General features: G+C 39.5%; 1 protein-coding gene across 6 annotated transcripts in view; it reads right to left on the bottom strand.

Moving 5' to 3' along the window:
- The window catches only part of ston2 (stonin 2), a 139,745-nt gene that overhangs the window by 12,925 nt on the left and 105,513 nt on the right, over positions 1-21,307 (bottom strand). For 4 of the 6 annotated variants that reach the window (XM_043696971.1, XM_043696973.1, XM_043696975.1 and 1 more), the window contains one exon: positions 5,157-7,460. In XM_043696971.1, the coding sequence (XP_043552906.1) occupies positions 5,157-7,460 (2,304 nt within the window). Of the gene's footprint in view, positions 1-5,156; positions 7,461-8,516; positions 8,654-13,643; positions 13,774-21,307 lie in introns of those variants that run through there. The other 2 variants (XM_043696976.1, XM_043696974.1) reach the window with 2 other exon arrangements.

Genomic DNA, 21,307 nt, shown 5'->3' with positions numbered 1-21,307 from the left:
ATTACATTTCAAATGCTTATCCATATACTCTGAAAATGTTGCATAGTTTCCTGCCTCAGCTACTTCCCCAGACAATGCATTCCAAATTTCCACCAACCACTGGATGAAAAGATTTTGTATCAGATCCCTTTTAAACCTCCAGCCTTTGGCCTTAAATGTATGCTCCTCAAATCAGGTACCCGCTCAGCTCTAAAGAAAACAACCCAAGTTTATCTAGCCTCTCTCATTGCTAGACTGCTCCATCTCAAGCAACTTCCTGGTAAATCTCCTCTGTATCATTTCCACCAAATCAAGTCCTTCCTATAGTTTCAAGACTAGAAATGTATGTGGTACTCCATCTGCAGTCTAACAAAAGTCTTTTAAAGCTCCACCATAAACTCCCTGTTCTTATAATCTAAGCCATTACTGGTAAAGTGCACATGTCCCATATGCCTTCTTAATCTGGCCTGCCACCTTCAGCAATCTGTAGATAAGTACCTGAAGATCCTTCCGTTCCTTGGAGTTTCCAAGCGTCCTACTATTTGTTCAGTACTCTGTTGTCTTGTTAGTTCTTCCAAAGTGCATCACTTCATACTTAGAATTAAATTTCATCTGCCAATCTGACTAATCTATCTGTATCTTCTATTACTTAATATAAGACCTTCTTCCTCACTGAAATACCCAGCCAATCCTGGTGTCATCCGCAAACGTACTTACCATGCCCCACACATTTTCTTTTATAATGTTTATGTATAATAACAAACAAAGGACCAGATGGGCTAATGGGCTGAGAAATGGCAGATGGAGTTTAATTCAGATAAATGCGAGGTACTGCATTTTTGGAAAGCAAATCTTAGCAGGACTTATACACTTAATGGTAAGGTCCTAGGGAGTGTTGTTGAACAAAGAGACCTTGGAGTGCAGCTTCATAGCTCCTTGAAAGTGGAGTCACAGGTAGATAGGATAGTGAAGAAGGCGTTTGGTATGCTTTCCTTTATTGGTCAGTATTGAGTACAGGAGTTGGGAGGTCATGTTGCGGCTGTACAGGATATTGGTTAGGCCACTGTTGGAATATTGCATGCAATTCTAGTCTCCTTCCTATCAGAAAGATGTTGTGAAACTTGAACGGGTTCAGAAAAGATTTACAAGGATGTTGCCAGGGTTGGAGGAGCTGAGCTTCAGGGAGAGGCTGAACAGGCTGGGGCTGTTTTCCCTGGAGCGTTGGAGGCTGAGGGGTGACCTTATAGAGGTTTACAAAATTATGAGAGGCATGGATAGGATAAATAGACAAAGTCTTTTCTCTGAGGTCGGGAGTCCAGAACTAGAGGGCAAAGGTTTAGGGTGAGAGGGAAAAGATATAAAAGAGACCTAAGGGGCAACTTTATCATGCAGAGGGTGGTATGTGTATGGAATGAGCTGCCAGAGGATGTGGTGAAGGCTGGTACAATTGCAACATTTAAGAGGCATTTGGATGGGTATATGAATAGGAAGGATTTGGAGGGATATGGGCCGGGTGCTGGCAGATGGGACTAGATTGGGTTAGGATATCTCGTCGGCATGGACAGGATTGGACCGAAGGGTCTGTTTCCATGCTGTACATCTCTATGACTCTAATAAGGCATCCAGCGCTGACCCAGTATGCCACTGGACACTGGCCTCTCGTCACAAAAATAACCTTCTGCTACCACCCGCTGTCTCATACTACTAAGTCAATTTTGACTTTAACTTGCCAAATTACCCTGGATCCCATGTGGGACCTTGTCAAATTATTGCTGAAATCCATATACACAGGGACCTCAATTATCCGGCATTTGATTATCCGAATATCAGATTATCCGGCAAGATCACAAGGTCCCAATGCTTGGCTAAACTATGTTATCCGGCATTCGATTAACAAACAAAATACTCCCCACTTGTGTCCTTCAGATGGATTTTACAGAGGAACTTCAAACTATCAACTGTACTGTCCTCACCTGTCCACCTGGTCACCTCAAGAAAATTCAATCAAATTTGACCTTCCTCTAATAAAACCATGCTGACTATCCCTAATTAAACCTTGCCTCTCCAAGTGGAGATTAATTCTTTCCTTTAGAATTTTCTCAAATAATTTCCCTACTACTGACATGAGAGTCATTGGTCTATGATTCCCTGGATTATCTCTACCACCTTTCTTGAAAAGTAGAACATAGAAAAGTACAGCACAGAACAGGGCCTTTGGCCCACTTAACCTACGCACCCCTCAACTCACTGCTATCCTTGTGCATGTCCAGCAGTCGCTTAAATGTCCCCAGTGACTCTGCTTCCACCACCACCGCTGGCAACGCATTCCATGCATTCACAACTCACTGCATAAAGAACCTACCTCTGACGTCTCCTTTATACCTTCCTCCTAATATCTTCAAACTATGACTTCTCGTACCAGTCTATCCTGCCCGGGGGCAATGTCTCTGGCTATTGACTCTATCTATTCCTCTCATTATTTTGTACACCTCGATCAGGTCTCCTCTCTTCCTCCTTCTCTCCAGAGAGAAAAGTCCGATCTTATTCAACCTTTCTTCATAAGACAAGCCCTCCAGTCCAGGCAGCATCCTGGCAAACCTTCTTTGCACTCTCTCCAAAGCCTCTATATCTTTGCTATAGTAGGGTGACCAGAATTGGACACAATATTCCAAGTGTGGTCTCACCAGGGACTTTGTAGACCTGCAGCAAAACCTTGCGGCTCTTAAACTCGATCTCCCTGTTAATGAAAGCCAAAACACCATATGCTTTCTTAACAACCCTATCCACTTGGTTGGCAACTTTAAGGGATCTATGTACTTGCACACCCAGATCCCTCTGTTCCTCCACAGAATCACATTAGCTGTCCTCCCCTATAATTTCCTCCCTCATCTCTGACAGCAGCCTGGGATAAAATTCATCTGGACTTGGGAATTTGTCCACTTTTATGCCTGCCAAAACCACCTCACCTCTCATGTCAAAACTGCTCAAGACCTCTCAGTACCTATTCCCAAAATACTGTACTGACATCTTCCTTCTCCAAGAGTGAAGACAGATGTGAAGTACTTGTTTATACCCTACCGATGTCTTCCTGCTCCATGCATACAGTGCCCTTTGGCCCTGAATAGGAAGTGCCCTTTATCCTTGATTATCCTCTTCCCCTTGGTATTCTTATAGAATATCTTGGGATTTTTCCTTATTTTACTGCCAGTGTTTTTTCAAGCTTACTCTTTGCTCTCCTAGTTGCTTTCTTAAGCTCCTACCTGCACTTCCTAAACTCCACCAGGCCCTCCATTGATTTGCTCCCTTTGTAACTGTTAAAAGCCTCTCTTTACCTTCTTGTCCGGACCTAAATATTCATAGATATTCAGAGTTCTCTGGGCTATCACTATCACCCCTTTTTTCTTCTTCCTCCCCTCTGTCATTTATAGTGCCAGAAGCTTGGCTCTGTCTGCATATTTCAACCTAAAGAAAACCAATCCCAGTTTGAACACCCCTCCCCAGTGTTCTGCCACAGATTTACCTCGAGTAGCCATTCCCAGCAAGATTCTGCCTTACTTAAATAAAATCTGCCTTTCCCCAATCCAAAATCCTTTTCTGTAGACCTTTTTCCTTTCCCGTAACAAAATTAAATCATACTATGATGCACTTCCTCGACAAGTCTTCCCTGAGGAACCTTATCAAAAGCCTGGCGATAGTCAATGTCAACCACATCAAATGCATTACCCTCATCAACACTCCTGCATAGCTCCTCAAAACATTTCATCAAATTAGTCAAAGGTGGCCTTTCTTCCTGTAGTGATTGTAAAATATAGAGTCAGGTGAATCTCATAGAAAATAAGTTTCCTGATAGGAGCTATTAATCTGGTCCAATCAAGGAGCTCTTGTTTATATCTGACTGACTGAGGAAGCCAGACCAGTGTCAGTGTCAAATACTATGTGCATGTAAATAAAGGGTCATTTGGTGACAGAAAACCAGCCTCTGAAGGGTCTTTCCATGCTGACTATCTCTGATTAATCCACATCATTGTTGCAATAGTTAGGTCGAGAAGTATCAAAAGGATAAGGCTTTGAACAAGTGGGCCGAGACAGCAGCAGAGTTTTGAAGTGTTCTGGAAATAGAACTATGTAGTCTTAGAGATGATGATGATAATTGTAAAAAAAGGGGGAATACAAGAGCTTGTATACAAAACTTGAAAGTGGCAGGACAAGTTAACAAAGCAGCCAATAAATTAATGGAATCCAAGAATTTGGATTTAGAGTTTAGCATTGAGAATTTAAAAAAAAAACTGGAAGTTATGCTAAATATACATAAACACATTTACTCTTCCACAGCTGGAGTATTATGACCAATAAACAGATGCAACATGAAGAAAAACCATTCAGGCAAAGAGTAACTGTAAAGGTAACTGCCTGATTGGAGGCTGTGTATCCACCACCCTAAAAAATAAGGATAAATACATGGAGAGAAATTTGCAGAAGTAGGAGGTCTAAAGAACAGCTATAACAAATGTCCTCCTGTGCTAAAATATACTATGACAGCAAACTTTGCCCTTAATGTAACATTCACAAAAGCAGAATGAGATTGCTCCAATGCAACTACTCAAGCATAAAGTAGAACCAATGTGAATAGGTTTCTCTAATAGGAACAATTTCCACTTACTGTTGTTACGGTTGTACAACTCTGATCACTTTTACACAATCTATTAAGATTCAAGGTACAAATATGACCAATGATGTAGAAATCATTTAAGTGTTTCAGTTTCATCCCAAGTTGATACCAATTTATTGGCTGCTTTGTTAACCTGTCCTGCCACTTTCAAGTTTTGTGTACAAGCTCTTGTTCTTGCATCCCCCCCTTTTACAATCCCAATCTTTGCAATAGGAGTTATTTCTCCTACCTTTCAAAATTTTAGATTGCCAGTAAGCAAATGAAAAGAAACATTTTTTAAAAAAAGACTACACTGTATCAATATGTAAATTATACTGTCATGAATTCTTTTGATACAAAGCTTGCCTGCCAGTTTCATGGAACTTATCTCAGGAGACATTTATCTATGGTACTTCTACCCTTTTCCTTTATAGGTCAACATATACTTTAGTGATAAGATTTAGACTGGTCGGGGTAAAACATTAACAGTTAAGAGCTTCCACACAAACAACAGTCGACTGCCACTCACCTGAATTTTTGTCCGGGAGTCTGTTGATTCGCCATACAATAGCCTTAAAGGCATGTTCATACTTGGCACTTCCCAATGTTACTCTCATGACAGGCTCTGAGCCAGACATGCTAGCACTACCAAAGCTGGCACTCCTATTAACTCTGGCCTTCAGGGACTTTTCTCGCAAGACACCTTCTCGTCGAAAGTTCTTAACCCAATCTGTTGGGACTGGATACCGAATCATCACATTTTCACAAGGCATTGCTGCAAAATGATCCCGATTAGACACAAACCCAGATGACATCACCAACCAAGACTGAAGCTCCACTTCAGCACCCTTAACAGTTGCTAAGGTTTTAAGGGAGAAAGGAAGTGTCTTTTCACCAAAGGTAGTCCTGAAACGCAATAATTCAAACCTATGACCATCTAATGGTAAAAACTTAATTAATCTGGAATTTTTGAATTCATCAACAACCACACATGTATGGAACTGGAAGTCATTCATTTTAATCCATTTAGTTGTGGTTGTGGGAATAATGTCATGCCTTGACACAACTTCACGTCCCTTCATCTGAACATCATTGAAGCCTATCCTACATTCTGGCATTCCAGACACAAAAGCCAGAACATTGACATGAGTAACCACAGAATGCTGGATGAGTCTGTTGTCTGCTTTAGCCACAATACCTTTAAATTCATCCTGTACTTCCACAGTTATCTCTTCTTCAAAATAATTGGCACAAATATCTCTGGCACTCGGTAATTTCATTAGTGTATCCTGAACTGTAGTCACAAAACTTACATAATCTTCATAAATTGTGGTGCCCAATTTCATCACCTGCACCCGGACTGGTGTCTGTACTACTGTTAGCATAGGATGATATTTCCGTTTTTCCTTGTATAATACTTTATCTATACTTATAGTGTGTATTTTCCCATTTTCATCAAAGTTCTGAAGTTTCAGTTCAGACAGCTCATGGCAGGGCAGAAGCTGAACCTCCCGAAAAGGCTTCTCAAGACCCTTTTCATAAAAGAGTTGTAAACATGCATTATCTAGCATTTTGACATATATAGGGCCCCAGTGTCTTGATGACATGATGTTCTTTTTCTCAGGTATTCTCAGCATCATTGGCCAACCATCCTTAGGCTGCAGGTAGTTAAAGTTAAATGTATTGCTTTCTGCCTCTGGAGAGTGCAAAGGATCATCAGGTAAGGTATGACGATCAAGCTGATCTGGATCCTCAATGTGAATTTGTTTAAGCCGAGTTAGAGCATCAAGATGAGAGCTGTAGTTTATTGGGTCATCTGTAAATGTGGCATTTAAAGCATTACTAAACATAATAGAATCTCTTTGACCATTAATGTGAGAACTGGAAAAGGGAGAGTCTGGACAGTGGTCAAATGCCATAATAGAATCCCTTTGACTATTGATGTTTCCATCATTTACAATTGCAGAAGGAAGTTGTGAGATCATATCTTCAGAATTCATGATTATAGAATAATCCATCTGATTATTAGGTTTTCCATCAGGAAATGGGGGAATCAGATCTTCTTCATCACTGAAAATAATAGAATCCCTTTGATTTCTGATTTTTGCATCAGAAAATGAGGACATCAAATTCGAAGAATTAATGAAAACAGAATCCCCCTGATCATTAGCACTTCCAATTGTAAGTGGAGAGGCCAAATCTGGAGAATTCTTGAACACAACTAAACTCCTTTGATCATTTAGATTTCCAAAATATGGGGAAATAGGATCTGGAGGATGACCTGATGTAGGAACAGAATCCTTTTGGCAATCGGGATGTGAATCAGAAAATGGAGAATCCGGTACATTTTGCTGTTGAAAGATCTGAGATGTGTTTGCTAATGAGTTCACCAAGGCTGGCTTTTCATTTTGGTCAAAGAATGCTTGAAATGGATTGATTGGTGATGGCTGGACATCACGTAGAGATTCATCCAAAAAAGGGTTAGTGCTGCGAACTGGTGAAAATGGGTTTATGGTTGGACTAATTAGTGCAAGTGCATCATTCTTTTCTTCAGCAGAAAAATCCACCAAATTATTCTTTGATGCTGTTTTTTCAAAGCCTGTTTGAGGCCCCTGGAGAATCTTGTCGTTTTCTTGAGTTGTACCGTTGTGAGAAATTCCTGGTTTTAGAAGAGATGTTTGTACTGGTGAAATAAGATCTGGATCATCATCAAATGTCACCCAGCTTGAAAAGCGTGCTGTTGACATCTTGCACCCATTCAGCTGCATGTTGTTGGGATTTCTATTCACTGTTTCCGTTCTTGTTCCATGGTGACAATAATAAGAGCCTGTTTCTGAAGAAAAAGAAACAATATTAACAAGAGTTAAAACCAAAACTGTGAATGCTAAGATATAGAAACAAAAGAAGAAAATGCTAGAAATAGACCATATCTACAGGCTTATCACATCTGAAAGTAAAAGATGTTAATATTAGTTCTTCTATTCAGCTTCCATAACATCAGGATTGATATATATTCTGATTTTCCATCAATTTAACAACATCCTACTATTCAAAATCCACAACCCCCACTATTTAGCCAACATGAGAGTATTTGTGTCAATGGCTCACTAAAAAGTATATAATCCCATGTGTAGAGGAGGCTGAAATAGTATTGAACAAAAGAATTATGCAAGTAAAAACACATAGCGTTTGTAGTTCTAATAAAAGTTGTGAAGCAACAAAGTGCAATGAGAAGTACTGCAAGATCTTACAGATAATTCGAATATAATTCAATGGAAACCCAACTAATTCAAAAATACTTCATTAGGAATATGGTCAAGGTACTCTCAGGGATACTTTGGGTGATAAAGTTAATATACAATATTTTGGTACATGGTCTTTTGAGAATTGATGTTGCCTGAATTTGGAATCTTGTCAATGTACCTGGCTGTGTGACATCAAGACTGGTCTGAATCAACACCTCTGAGGTATACAGGGACTACCTGTATGCATTACTTCTCCTGCTACAATACCATTCAGGCTGCCCAGTAAGCAGCTGATATTGCTGGTCACACCAGGTGCAAAGTATTTTCGTGCCCATTGGACAGACTCTTCCTGTGGGAAAAGGCAATTTACACAGCAGGACATTGATTTGGCAATCCCACTTCAACATGATTTTGCCACCTAAGAGGTTATTCCAGTAACACCGCTTAACAACAGTGGATAATCAATTTGTTAGTTATGCAGTAATATGAGGACAGTGCCACGATCCAGCAGGCAGATCGCCTCTTGAGGCCATGTCCTGAAGATAGCAGAGGGTTGCCTCACGATGGCAGAGAGTGGTGTGTGTGTGTGTGTGTGTGTGTGTGTGTGTGTGTGAATTTCTTTAGCACTGCTTCCTAAAACCTACCCAATAATACTGGAGCCAAGTCTGCCAGACTGTTAACAGCTGTAGCCGCATTCCACCACAGTGAATATTTTTGCTGCTGAGGATTGATCCTCTCCAAGGTTGTCATGACTTTCCTTCCTCTGTCGCCAAATTTTAGTTGATGCTACCACCAAGGGCATCAAAATCATAATTATCTATTCACAAAACAGAAAATCCCAAGCCTAGCAATATCTCAAAAACAAGGATTAGCTTCTTACAAAACAAAACTTTGTTTTTGAAGAAATATTGTACATTGCATGGCCAAACATTTTCAATTTAAAAATCCACATCTTTCTGCAAGCTATAAAATTTTCCCTTGTATCAATCAGTGCTTTGTTATGCATTGAGAGAAAACAACCAGGTTCTAGTAAATATAAACGTGGAAGGTTGAGAATTATTTTTACATTAAAATTAAATAAGAATGCTAGGAAACTTGAAATCATTTCATTTTGCCATTTGTTTTTGTTACTGTGTTGCAATGATTGTAATCTACTGTATGTAGATTACATCTCCAATTTAACGTTTGTTGGACTCAACCAAGCATGCATTCTGGGGCTGAAACACTTACCATCTTTTCATTTCTTCCAGTAACTACCAGCATAAAGAACTTAAAAGATAGATCTGAGGGGATCAGTATGGATGGATCCATTTCTTGGAATTTAGTGACAATTTGAGGACATTTTTATAATGATTTATATCAAGTTCACATTCAGATAACCCCCAGAAAAGTGGAGTTTTAAACATTATTATTTTCTCATATTCAAGAGCACTTTTATTCAATTAAAAACAATGCAAAGAATTTAGCTACAATCCCATTTTCACATATTAAGAGACTATAGCACCACAGTATGACTAATGCATATTTCTCAACAAATTCATGTGCTTGATTCTATTGTATCTAAAAGCGAAGTTATTGACAAAACCAAGGCTCTTATGATTTGGAAATGCAGGTGTTGGACTTGGATGTACAAAGTTAAAGATCACACAACACCAGGTTATAGTCCAATAGGTTTAATTGGAAGCACTTGCTTTCGAAGCACCGCTCCTTCATCAGGTGGTTGTAGGAGTAATGCAGAGTCTTGAGCAAACTGCTCTGCCAACCATCCAACCCAAACTCTGGGTCCGCTATGTGGATGACACCTTTGTGATCACTAAATGAAACAAGTTAGAGGAAACCTTCAAGACCATCAATAATACCCTTACTGGCATAAAATTCACGAAAAAAGGAGGAAAACACCAACAAACTGTAATTTCTAGATGTCACAGTAGAGCGAACAGCCAATGGGGAACTTCAAACTAGCAGCTACAGAAAAACAACACATACAGAACAAATATTGAACTACAGAAGCAATCATCCCAACACCCACAAACAAAGCTGCATCAGAACATTATTTCAACGAGCTAACATACACTGTAGCACAGAGGAACTACGCAGAGCAGAGGAAAATCACCGATTATGTGTATTCAAAAAGGATGGGTACCCAATGAACACAGTCCGCCGATTTCTCAGCAACAAACCCAAACAAGCAGACAAAACACGTCAGAAAGCCTAGCCACCCTCCCTTACACCAAAGACATCTCTGAAATGACTGCCATTCTACTCAGACCCATTGGCATCATGGTAGCCCACAAACCCACCAACACACTAAAACAGCAGACCCCATACAGACAATGAGCAAAACTAACGTCATTTACAACCCAAAGAAACCCAAACATATAAGTAGAAAGCAGGAATTTTCAGCATTGCTCCGCCTGAGCCCACTGAAGATGTTACCTAGTCGGGTAACAAAACGTCTGGAATTGAACCTTGCAGTTCAGCGAGCAAACCTACATCCAAAACCTCAACCTGAGCTACAACTCTTCTCAAAACTCATTATTTAGCAATGCAGCTATAATTAGATCTGATGTGGGTTTTCTGTTGTGAATGCTCCAATTTCTCTTTCCTTTCTAGTTTTGATCGAAACCATCTCTATGCTTTTCATTAACAGGACCGATGATTAGCCTATAGAATCTTGTTCTTGCCTTTGCATTCATTGTTGTGACTTTCTTGACATGATAGCACAGTTGAAATGGTGAACTTTGTGGGAGGAGTGTTCATTCGAACATCATCAAGTGGCATTTCAGAGCTTCTCTTTTATACAAACTCAGTAAATGTACCATATATGCCCTATTTAATAAACAAAAACAGACTTCAGGACTCTATTTCTTGATTTTGTGTCTTTGCTTTTGGCAGGAGGCAGTTTAAATAACGTAAATAACGATGTGGATTTGAAAAGCTCAAAAATATTTATGTTTACCTAACATTACAAAATATGTAATCTGTTCAATTAGCAACTTTATCATTTATTGATAAACATTTATATTTACTGCAATTATTAATATTACTGTGTTTTTCCACATTAAATTTTAATGGACTAAAAAGCAAAATTTTCAGATGCTGGAAATCTGAAACGAACAGAATACTGGAAAAATTTAGCAGGTCTGAAAGCATGTGTGATGAGAAAAACAGAATTAACATTTCAAGTCTGATATGACTCTTAAGAACAGTGGTTCAACTCTGAAACAGTTCTGAACAACACTCATATGTTACTTCTGTTTTTCTCACAGATGCTCCCAGACCTGCTGGGTTTCTCCAGTTTCTCCAGTATTCCCTGTTTCTTTTTTATATTTTAATTCTTGCCGTTTTCACTTAATTAGATTATAGCTAAAAACACTGAAATATATTTATTGGAATTGTAATAATTTTATCTTGATATAGCGCTTCAAGGTACAGTGTTTTACAGGATGATTAATGAAAGTATATAGCAGTAGAGTACGTACTTGCAGCCATATTACACTTTCATCTCCTACGCATTGAACATGTATAAGCTTGCTGTTCTGTAGATTTAAGTCTTTGGCTGAAAGTCTTTACTTGCTTGGTCTTTCAGGAGAAAGCATGTAGATTGAAATTAAAGGATAAAAATCAAAGACTGAGGTCTAGATTTAATTTGAAAAGAGTAGGTAACTTGGAGAATCCAAAGAATTTAATAATTATGCTTTTAGAGTTATAACGTCACACAGAATATCAGCTGTGAAGCCACATTCGGTCTTTACTGTGTAATTTTCTTCCATCCAGTGCCAGAAACTAGATATCTGTCCCTTTTTCTTGCATAAGTTCAAAATAATATAAATGATTACCTGCTGAACCCAGAGCCATCAGACCATGCGTTACGACCTGGGAAGGCTCTCAACTGGTCTTATAATATCTCATTGTAAATATTCAAGATGCTCCTGCATTTCAAATAACCATTTTTTGAAATGCATCCTCATGCTGATAATGTCCAGCTATGATGTACTGTTATACAATTAAATAACAAACAAAACAACTTGCTGTTATAAACTATTGTATTTCCTCACATTTAGGAGCCCAACAAACAACTATCCTAATACTACACCTTCATACTCAAGTATCACATCAAAGGTTTACCAGCCTCAGCCAAGTCAACTGAGAAATGGAGAATAAAAGAATCATTTTGTTCATTAAATCTCAACTTTCCTTCCTCTTACAAAATCTTCAAAGTCTTCTTCTAATTTATTATAAAATCATAGAACAAACAGCACAGAGGCAGCCATTCGACCCATTCTATCTGTGCCAAGTCCCAAGAATAACAAACTCATGTGTCCTTCATTCAAACTCTCTCCAGTGCTTCAAATGTTCCAACTATGTGAGAGTAAAAATAATTAATTAGGAATTCCTCAGACTTGATTAGCCTTGCAGCATAAGTGAGCAAAAATCTTTGTCAAATTATTTCTAACCCCACGAAATTGTTGCCTTTTTCATTTTACAGACAGATATCTATTGTGGTCACATTTATTCCTTCCCATTTCATTTTATATTACCTTTAGATTATCCAGCATAATTTCTTTGTGCAATGTCTTAATTTCTTGAGATTCCTTTGACTGCAATGATCTGTCTGCTGCCAGATACTTAACTATATAACATGGCATCATCAACAAAAGCAAAAATATATCATGCAATGGAAGTATTTTCTACTTTATTATTTACAGGTAGCATCAACAACACAGACTTTCTGGCATTCTTTGTGGAAAACGTAATTCAGGAAAGTAATTTTTCCCACACATCTTAAATGACCATTGTTGAAAAAGTCATTGCTGAAATGTACTGCCCTCTGAAAATGACGCTACAAATTCACCAGGATAACTAGAAATGGTTGGGAAATACTTAAAACAATAACACAAAAGTGAAAATGGACATCAGTTAATATTTTTCAAAATTTTAACATTATAATAAACTACAGCTGTTGTGAGAATCATCTGATAATTGGCAATAAGACCATAATACTGTCGAAGTTACAGAAGTTGAAAGCTGACATGTCTGCACTGAAACCCGGCCGAGTAAGAGTTCTTCAGCTGTTTCTAACAAGTGAGCAGTACTGAAGAAAAAAAAAGCTGAACCTGTTGCTAAGCGCTGACGGCAATATAAATCAGCAACTCAATTCTTCTAGATTAGGCTGCAGTCTCTCCCAGTCTTTTAAACATTCCAGCTGGCTAATACATCAATCTCATGAATACACAAGGCTCAGATTTATAAAAAAAAAAGCATCGAATTCATTAAAACTCCTACAGAAGCCCACAAACATTCGCTTGTCCATTCTTCAAAGCACAAAACCCAATTTGTATCCCAACCGAAACAATCCGTAAATATATGGGAAAAATCTTTTATGTTCCACAAATCCCATAAAACAATTTAAATGTTTGCTTCTGTGCTACATTATTCTCATACCAAGCACAAGCTGTTCATTTCTACTTCAAATAGCTAAAGATTCAAACAGTAACAAGCAGATTTTTTAAAAAATCATTTTACAACTCAGATGAACCACAACAATGCAGAAATCACCACCTATACTTCACTAGACTACTGACATAAAATGTAAAAAAAATCAAAATAAACATTTTTTTCGTGCTAACATGAGCTCAAAAATTAAAATGCCAATGCTCCGAAGATACTCCGAAGATCTAACATTCTCTGTTTCAACAAAACTTACTTTACAGGTTACAAAAAAACTTGAATTAGAAAGTTCTTTGGGAAAAGGTGGTCTAAGTACTTACTGAAGACCCAAACTTAGGATCTGTTTTCACAAGGTTCTAGTTTGTTTCCCAACAGATCCTTTCTGACACTATCGTTTCTCTTGTCATGTGATGAGTTTATACACGCTGCATGCATGACAAAGACTTGAGTCTGCCGAGGACACGGCTAGCATTTAATTGCTCAAGTCAAACATTTAAAGACAACCTGACACACCCACAACATACGAAAAAGCTTGGCAAGGTTGACAGAAATTAATTTTTACAAGATTTCAACCTATTCATCCCTTCATTAAGACTAGAGAATCAGAAACGTTTAAACGAAAAAAAATTGCTAATTTTGTTGTGTTAATTGCAGTGGCAGTACATAAACTACATTATTTTATAACTGCAATTTCACTTATAAAGTGCAAATCCATCAGCCAAATGCTCAATTGTGCAATCGCACAACAAAACGTATTTTGTTAATGCTGCCACTCACAGAAACAATATGGTCATGGGTTATGGGGAAACAGGTCAAAAGATGATGGAGCTAATTGACCTTGGGGAAGTTTAGTGATCATATCTTGGGGACAATATATCACAGTAGAGGAGGTGTTCGATGTATTAGAATATATGAAGGTGGATAAATCTCCTCATCCTGACCAGATATATCCAACAGAGAGAAAATGAGAACTGCAGATGCTGGAGATCAGAGACAAAAAGTGTGGTGCTGGAAAAGCACAGCCGGTCAGGCAGCATCTGAACAGCAGGTGAGTCAACATTTTGAGCATAAGCTCATCATTCCTATGGTGATTCCAGCACCACACAGATATATCCAAGAGTACTGCTACAGGATAGAGAAGAAAGTGCCGGAGCCCTGGTTGATATTTTTGCATCATCATTCCGTATGAGGTCTCAGATACTGGAGGGTAGTGAATGTTGTGTCCTTTTTCAAGAAGGCGATCTGTAGACCTGGGTAAATTATTTGAGAAGATTCTGAGCTAAAATATACATGCATTTGGAAATACATGGTTTGATTAGGAACAGTCAGAACAGCTTTATGCTTGGGCAACCATGCCTCACAAATTTGTTACAGTTCTTTGATGAGGTGATCACGAAGGTTGAAGAGGGCAGGGTGCTGGACAAAGTCAATATGGATTTCAGTAAGGCCTTTGATAAGGATCCACATGGTAGGCTGCTCTCAAAGGTTAGACTGCGTGGAATCCAGGGGGCCCGGACAAATTGGATACACAATTGGCTTGATGGTACAGGGTATTAGTGAAAGGATGCTTGTAGGACTGGAAGCCTGCGATCAGTGGAGTGCCTCAGGAGTTGGTGCTGGGCCCATTACCTTTTTGTTATCTGTATCAATGATTTGAATGAGAATGTACAAGGCATGATTAGTAAGTTTGCAGATGACACTAAAATAGGCAGTATTGTGGACAGTGAGAAAGGTGGTCAGAAATTGCAGCAGGACCTTGATCAGCTGGGGAAGTGGGCTGAAAAATAGCAAATGGTGTTTCATATAGATAAGTATGAAGTCTTGCATTTTCGAAAGTACAATCAAGGTAAGAGTTTCATGGTGAATAGTATGGCCTTAAGGAGTGTAGTGGAATAGAGGCACCACTCAGGTGCTTGGTTTTCTGAAAGTGAATTCACAGGTAGACAGATCAGTGAAGACGACTTTTGGCACACTGTCCTTCATCAGTCAGGGCACTGAGTATAGAAGTTGGGAAGTTATTTTGCAGTTGTACAGGACGTTGGTGAGGCTGCACTTGGAGTATTGTGTTCAGTTTTGGTCACTTTGCTATAGGAAGGATGTTATTGAACTGGAAAGAATGCAGAAGAAATTTCCAAGGATGTCACCAGGACTCAATGGTCTGGGTTATAGGGAAAGTCGAGAGCATGGTGCTGGAAAAACAAAGCCAGTCAGACAGCATCTGAGGAGTAGGAGAATCAACCTCTTGAGCATAAGTTCTTCATCAGGAATCCCACTGAAGAGTTTATACTCAAAATGTCGATTCTCCTACTCCTCAGATGCTGCCTGACCAACTGTGCTTTTCCAGCATTACACTCTCAACTCTGATCTCCAGCATCTGCAGTGCTCACTTTCTCCTCCTGAGTTATAGGGAGAGGTTGGACAAGCTAGGACTTCTTACTTTAGATCGTAGGAGGCTAAGGGGACACCTTATAGAGGTGCATTAGATCATGAGAGGCATGGAAAGGGTGAATGCACTCAGTCTTTTTCCCAGGGTTGGGGAATCACGGACTAGAGGGCATCGGTTTAAGGTGAGAGGGGAAAGAATAAAAGGGAACCTGAGGGGCAATGTTTTTTGCACAGAGGGTGGTACACATATGGAAAGAGCTGCCAGTGGAGGTTGTTGAGGTGGATACATTAACAACATTTAAAAGGCATTTGGACAAATACATGGACAGGAAAGGGTTAGAAGGATATGGGCCAAGTGCAGGGAAGTAGGATTAGCATAGATGGACATTTTGGTCAGCATGGACCAGTTTGGGCAAAAGGGCCTGTCTCCATGCTGTAGGACTGCATGACTCTATAACCTTTTCAGAGAGTTGGCAGGGATATGATGGGCTGAACAACTTCTATATAGCAAGTTAGTATCCTTCTGTTTATGAAATATAGTTGGCGTGCAACAAACAAACTTTTCAGTGGGACTTGTCTTCAAAAGCTGAGAACCAAATACTATGCAAATATACCTCTTGGGTACATTTATCGATGCATTGAGGTCAGGTGACGAGCAATCAGCTGATAGTCCATCAGCCACATGGAAAGCTGCAAGAAATACACCCAATGAAGTTCCAGCATTTTGAGTCTAAAGGTGCAATTATTTTGAACTTTAGCAACCATAAAGCATATTAGTCTCATTCTGTGCTGTATCCAATTTATGATTCTAACAATTTTGGATGTGGGAATGAGTAATTTCTATTAGAAGTTAGATCTTACAGGCTGACAAGGAAAGATCTATCGTGCATTTTGGTCATAGTTATTCAGGGTGCTAGCCTGGATAGACTGTAAAACAGAGAAGGTTCCAGTCAGAAATAATCATGAGATGTGTCAAGAACCAAAGGCTGCAGAGTCACAGTCCAAGAGTTAGTTCAGTGGGATAACTGAAATCTGGGGGGACTGAGAATCTTTAAGTTCTCAATGGGTACATGCAGTACAAACAGAATCAAATTTTATTGCAAATCCAGAAAATAAGTCAAAATTTTTTAAACTTTTCTAAAGAAACTGTCTGTTTGAGATCCTTGGCGGGTCTCCCAACTGCAAAATACTTGACAAAATCTGTCCTTGGATTTTCCATTCTGATATTGAGTTCCAAATGCATTAAAGCTCAATTTTCAGCAGTGCTAGATATTGAATCAGCTAACACTGGAATTCTGTTAGCAATATATAGGACAGCAGTTCCCACATAACATTGTCATGGCTGAGAATGCACCCATCCAATAGATATATAATAAGCCTCACAGATAGAAAAGAGTAAAAAGGGATGGGTCTCTAATATGTTGCTTTACCAATAGGAAGCACAACCTCCTTCCTCTATAGCTCACATGAACGGTGGTATGTTAAATGCAGAAGTAATTCCTTTCATTCATAAAGGCTGTCTCCTATGTAGCAAGGATCCCGTATTTTTACAGCATAGCAGATTAAAACCGGTTCTGCTAAATTGGATCACATAATGGCTTGATGCAATTCAACTTCATCACAGAAAAAAAGGTTCCTCCAAATATATTGTTGTAAGCACAGAATTTCCCATTGACATAGATGAGAATGAAAAGCTATTTTCTACTGACAGTCACTGGACTAGTAACCAAGAACTCGAGGCTTTATTGTGGGGATGAGTTAAATTCCACTGTGGTGGATGGTGTAATTTGATATCAATGAAAATCTGGAATAAAAAGTTGTGAATGGTGACCATGTAGCCACTGTTAATTGTTATCAAAAGCCATCAGTCAACTGTCCTTGCAGGCAGAAAATGTGGCATCCTTACCTGGATCTGATAATATGAGTAGATGTCTGGAGAATGTGGAATTAATGGAGTTGCAAGGTCCTGATAAGATCATCAAGTCTCTTTCAGAACTGCATCCAACTCTTGTAACAAATTTCTGTTGTTCACTTTCACAGGCACTTAAAAAAATGCCAGTTTTTATTTCAAAGAGGATGGTCTCTTCCTCTTGTTTGCTGGGAATAATGTTTCTCTGCAGAACTTTAGCGGGATGCCTCAGGGAATTCTGGCAGTGGAGATGAGAAAGTGATTGCGCCATTGAGCTTCCTCAGTTTGCTGCCTCTCTCCTTCCTCATAATTCTGCAAATGAGCCATTCTGTTCCCCACCTAGCTCTGTTTAAGTATAGAACCATCAATTATCAGCATGGGTCATCACGATGCTTGCTTGCTTTAATTCCTAACAGAATTGTAGGTGCACTGACACCAAGAGCACAGAAGTGGTTCAAGGAGGCAGCTCACCATCACCAATAGTGATGGGCAATAAATGTTGATGCAGCTAATGACGTCCTGTGAATTAATTTTTAGAAATTGAAAACAAATGGTGTGGCTGAGCTAGAGTTACAACAAAGCCATTTCACAAACTTTCAGCCTCCATATGGTCAAAGGGAAGTGTTCCTGCCCAAAATTTCAGTAAAATTAATATTGGCTTCTGAGACTTGACTTTTAGCCAAAAAGCCGATGTCAATTTTGCACAAGTTATAGCTGAGGAGTTGAAAACCATCATCCACCGTCTTGCTATCGCAGACTTGCCAGTTTGAAGACAGATCCTGCCAACTCAATCCCTAAAACTGATACAAAAAAGATCAGCATGCACTGGTGACATGGTAGCCTTAACATCACAATTGACATGCACAGATATCAGAAACTGAACAGCTGCCTTCAATAGTGTGCCATTCTACTGTTCTATCAATAACAAGGCTTGCACCAGGGCAAATTTGACTTCTGCAGTGACCAGGTGGTGTACATAAAGAATGTAGATATCTCAGATTGACTTAGGGCCAAAAACAATTTATTTTGTATCTCATGTATAAGTCTACCCCTGATTTTTGGCAGAGAAATCTAATAGTACACCATTGAAAACAACTGTCAACTTCACGTGTCTGTGCACATCACAAAGAATGATTTTTGATATCTACCGGAGATTGACCACTATTTTAGTAGTTATGCTAAATCATTCAACTTTTGTAAAAACATGTACTCAGAGCCACTTCCCCGCCTTTATAGAATCAGAGAATGATTATTGTACAGAAGGGAAATAAATTAAAGGATTTATTTCTTAGTATGCTTTCTTTATTGGTCAGTGTACTGAGTGCAGGAGTAGGGAGGTCATGTCACGGCTGTACAGGACGTTGGTTAGGCCATTTTTGGAATATTGCATGCAATTCTGGTCTCCTTCCTATTGGAAGGATGTTGTGAAACTTGAAACAGTTCTGAAAAGATTTACAAGGATGTTGCCAGGGTTGGAGGATTTGAGGTACAGGGAGACGCTGAATAGGCTAGGGCTGATTTCCCTGGAGCGTCGGAGGCTGAGAGATGACCTTACAGAGGTTTACAAAATCATGAGGGGAATGAATATGATAAATAGGCAAAGTCTTTTCCCTAGGGTGGGGATGTCCAGAACTAGAGTGCATAGGTTAAGAGGTAAAAACAATGACTGCAGATGCTGGAAACCAGATTCTGGATCAGTGGTGCTGGAAGAGCACAGCAATTCAGGCAGCATCTGAGGACAGGCAAAATCGACGTTTCGGGCAAAAGCCCTTCATCAGGAATAAGGTTAAGGTTAAGGGTGAGAGGGGAAAGATAATAAAAGGGACCGAGGCAACTTTTTCACGCAGAGGGTGGTGCAGGTGTGGAATCGGCTGCCAGAGGAAGTGGTGGAGGGTAGTACAATTGCGACATTTAAAAAGCATCTCAATAGGTAAATAAATAGGGAGGGTTTGGAGGGATATGGGCCAGGTGCTGGCAGGTGGGACTAGATTGGGTTGGGATATCTAGTCGACATGGACAAGTTGGACTGTAGGGTCTGTTTACGTGCTGTACATTTCTATGACTGTATGACTCTATGAATAGTGATGCTTTAGCACAGATTTACAATTTTAGAGGTTTAAAACCTAGGAGAATGGTTATCAACAGACAATAAAGGCAAATCTTTCCAAATATCATCAGAGATTTGAAAATTACGATTGTACCAAAGACACAATTGATAATGAAAATTTATTCTGCCAGTTTTATAAGTTTCTCAGAACATGACTTTTGTCCCATAAAGAAATGGCTTGTTGGCCTTCACCTGGCCTCTTCATTAGTTCGGCTTAGAGTGCGTAGGATCCAGAGAAACAAGTTTTGTTCTCAACAGACAGCTGCATTGTCACTCAATCTTTATTTTCTACAGGCTTCCGGCAATATTCTGGAATGTGCAATATTAACCACATCCAGCTCACCTATTCATAAGCAGGTTAAAACACATCCATAAGAATGACAAACCATTTTACTTATTGCAGTTGCCATGGTGACTACGCAATGAAAAATATCCATTACAATCCAGCGCAGTGCAAGCAACCAATACTGGTCCATGAACGTGGGATTTTGAGATTGAAAAATGATTGATATTTAGATGAGCAATGCACCATCTGAATCTTGTAGTGCAATCGTGTGTCGTTCTCTTAAGCAGCATTAATAATCACCTTTGTTGCAACATGAAAATAATATTTTGAAAAAACTGTAACCATCATCAGTAACCAGATTCTGGTTTTAAGTTACCCTATTCATTGGTTGTAGAAAATGGCCAAAAATTCCACAGCTCCAATTTTTGAACCTCCTTAGAAAAAAAATTCAGTTTTACGTTTCTAGTGTAAAATGTCCAAAGTGTACAAGTAAATATGGGGCATAGTGCTAGCAGCATTGAAAGGTAGTCAGACCACTCAACTGTTTGATCTAGACTTGGCAGATTTACAAAATACAATGGGCCAAATTTTCCACTCTCGAGTGGTACGGGCAAGGAGAAATGTGGGAAAATACCCAAGAATGAAAAATCAGAATCGCAATGAAGACGGAGGTGTTTACCATTTTCTCCTTAAAGTTTAAGTGGTGAGTTCAGAATCTCGCTAATGAGCAGCAACTACCTTATTTCCATGACTAGCATCTCATTATTTGCTGAAAATGTGTTGCTGGAAAAGCACAGCAGGTCAGGCAGCAGCTGAAAATGTGTTGCTGGAAAGGCGCAGCAGGTCAGGCAGCATAGGTGGAAATGTGTTGCTGGAAAAGCGCAGCAGGTCAGGCAGCAAGCTGAAAATGTGTTGCTGGAAAAGCACAGCAGGTCAGGCAGCATCCAAGGAGCTGAAAATGTGTTGCTGGAAAAGCGCAGCAGGTCAGGCAGCATTCAAGGAGCTGAAAATGTATTGCTGGAAAAGCACAGCACGTCAGGCAGCATCCAAGGAGCTGAAAATGTGTTGCTGGAAAAGCGCAGCAGGTCAGGCAGCATCCAAGGAGCTGAAAATGTGTTGCTGGAAAAGCGCAGGTCAGGCAGCAAGCTGAAAATGTGTTGCTGGAAAAGCGCAGCAGGTCAGGCAGCAGCTGAAAATGTATTGCTGGAAAAGCGCAGCAGGTCAGGCAGCATAGCTGAAAATGTGTTGCTGGAAAAGCCCAGCAGGTCAGGCAGCATAGGTAAAAATGTATTGCTGG

The sequence above is a fragment of the Chiloscyllium plagiosum genome, chromosome 10 (assembly GCF_004010195.1).
Source record: "Chiloscyllium plagiosum isolate BGI_BamShark_2017 chromosome 10, ASM401019v2, whole genome shotgun sequence".
Lineage (NCBI taxonomy): Eukaryota > Metazoa > Chordata > Chondrichthyes > Orectolobiformes > Hemiscylliidae > Chiloscyllium > Chiloscyllium plagiosum.
Note: the sequence above shows the minus strand (reverse complement) of the source record. Positions and strands in the feature narration are given on the sequence as shown.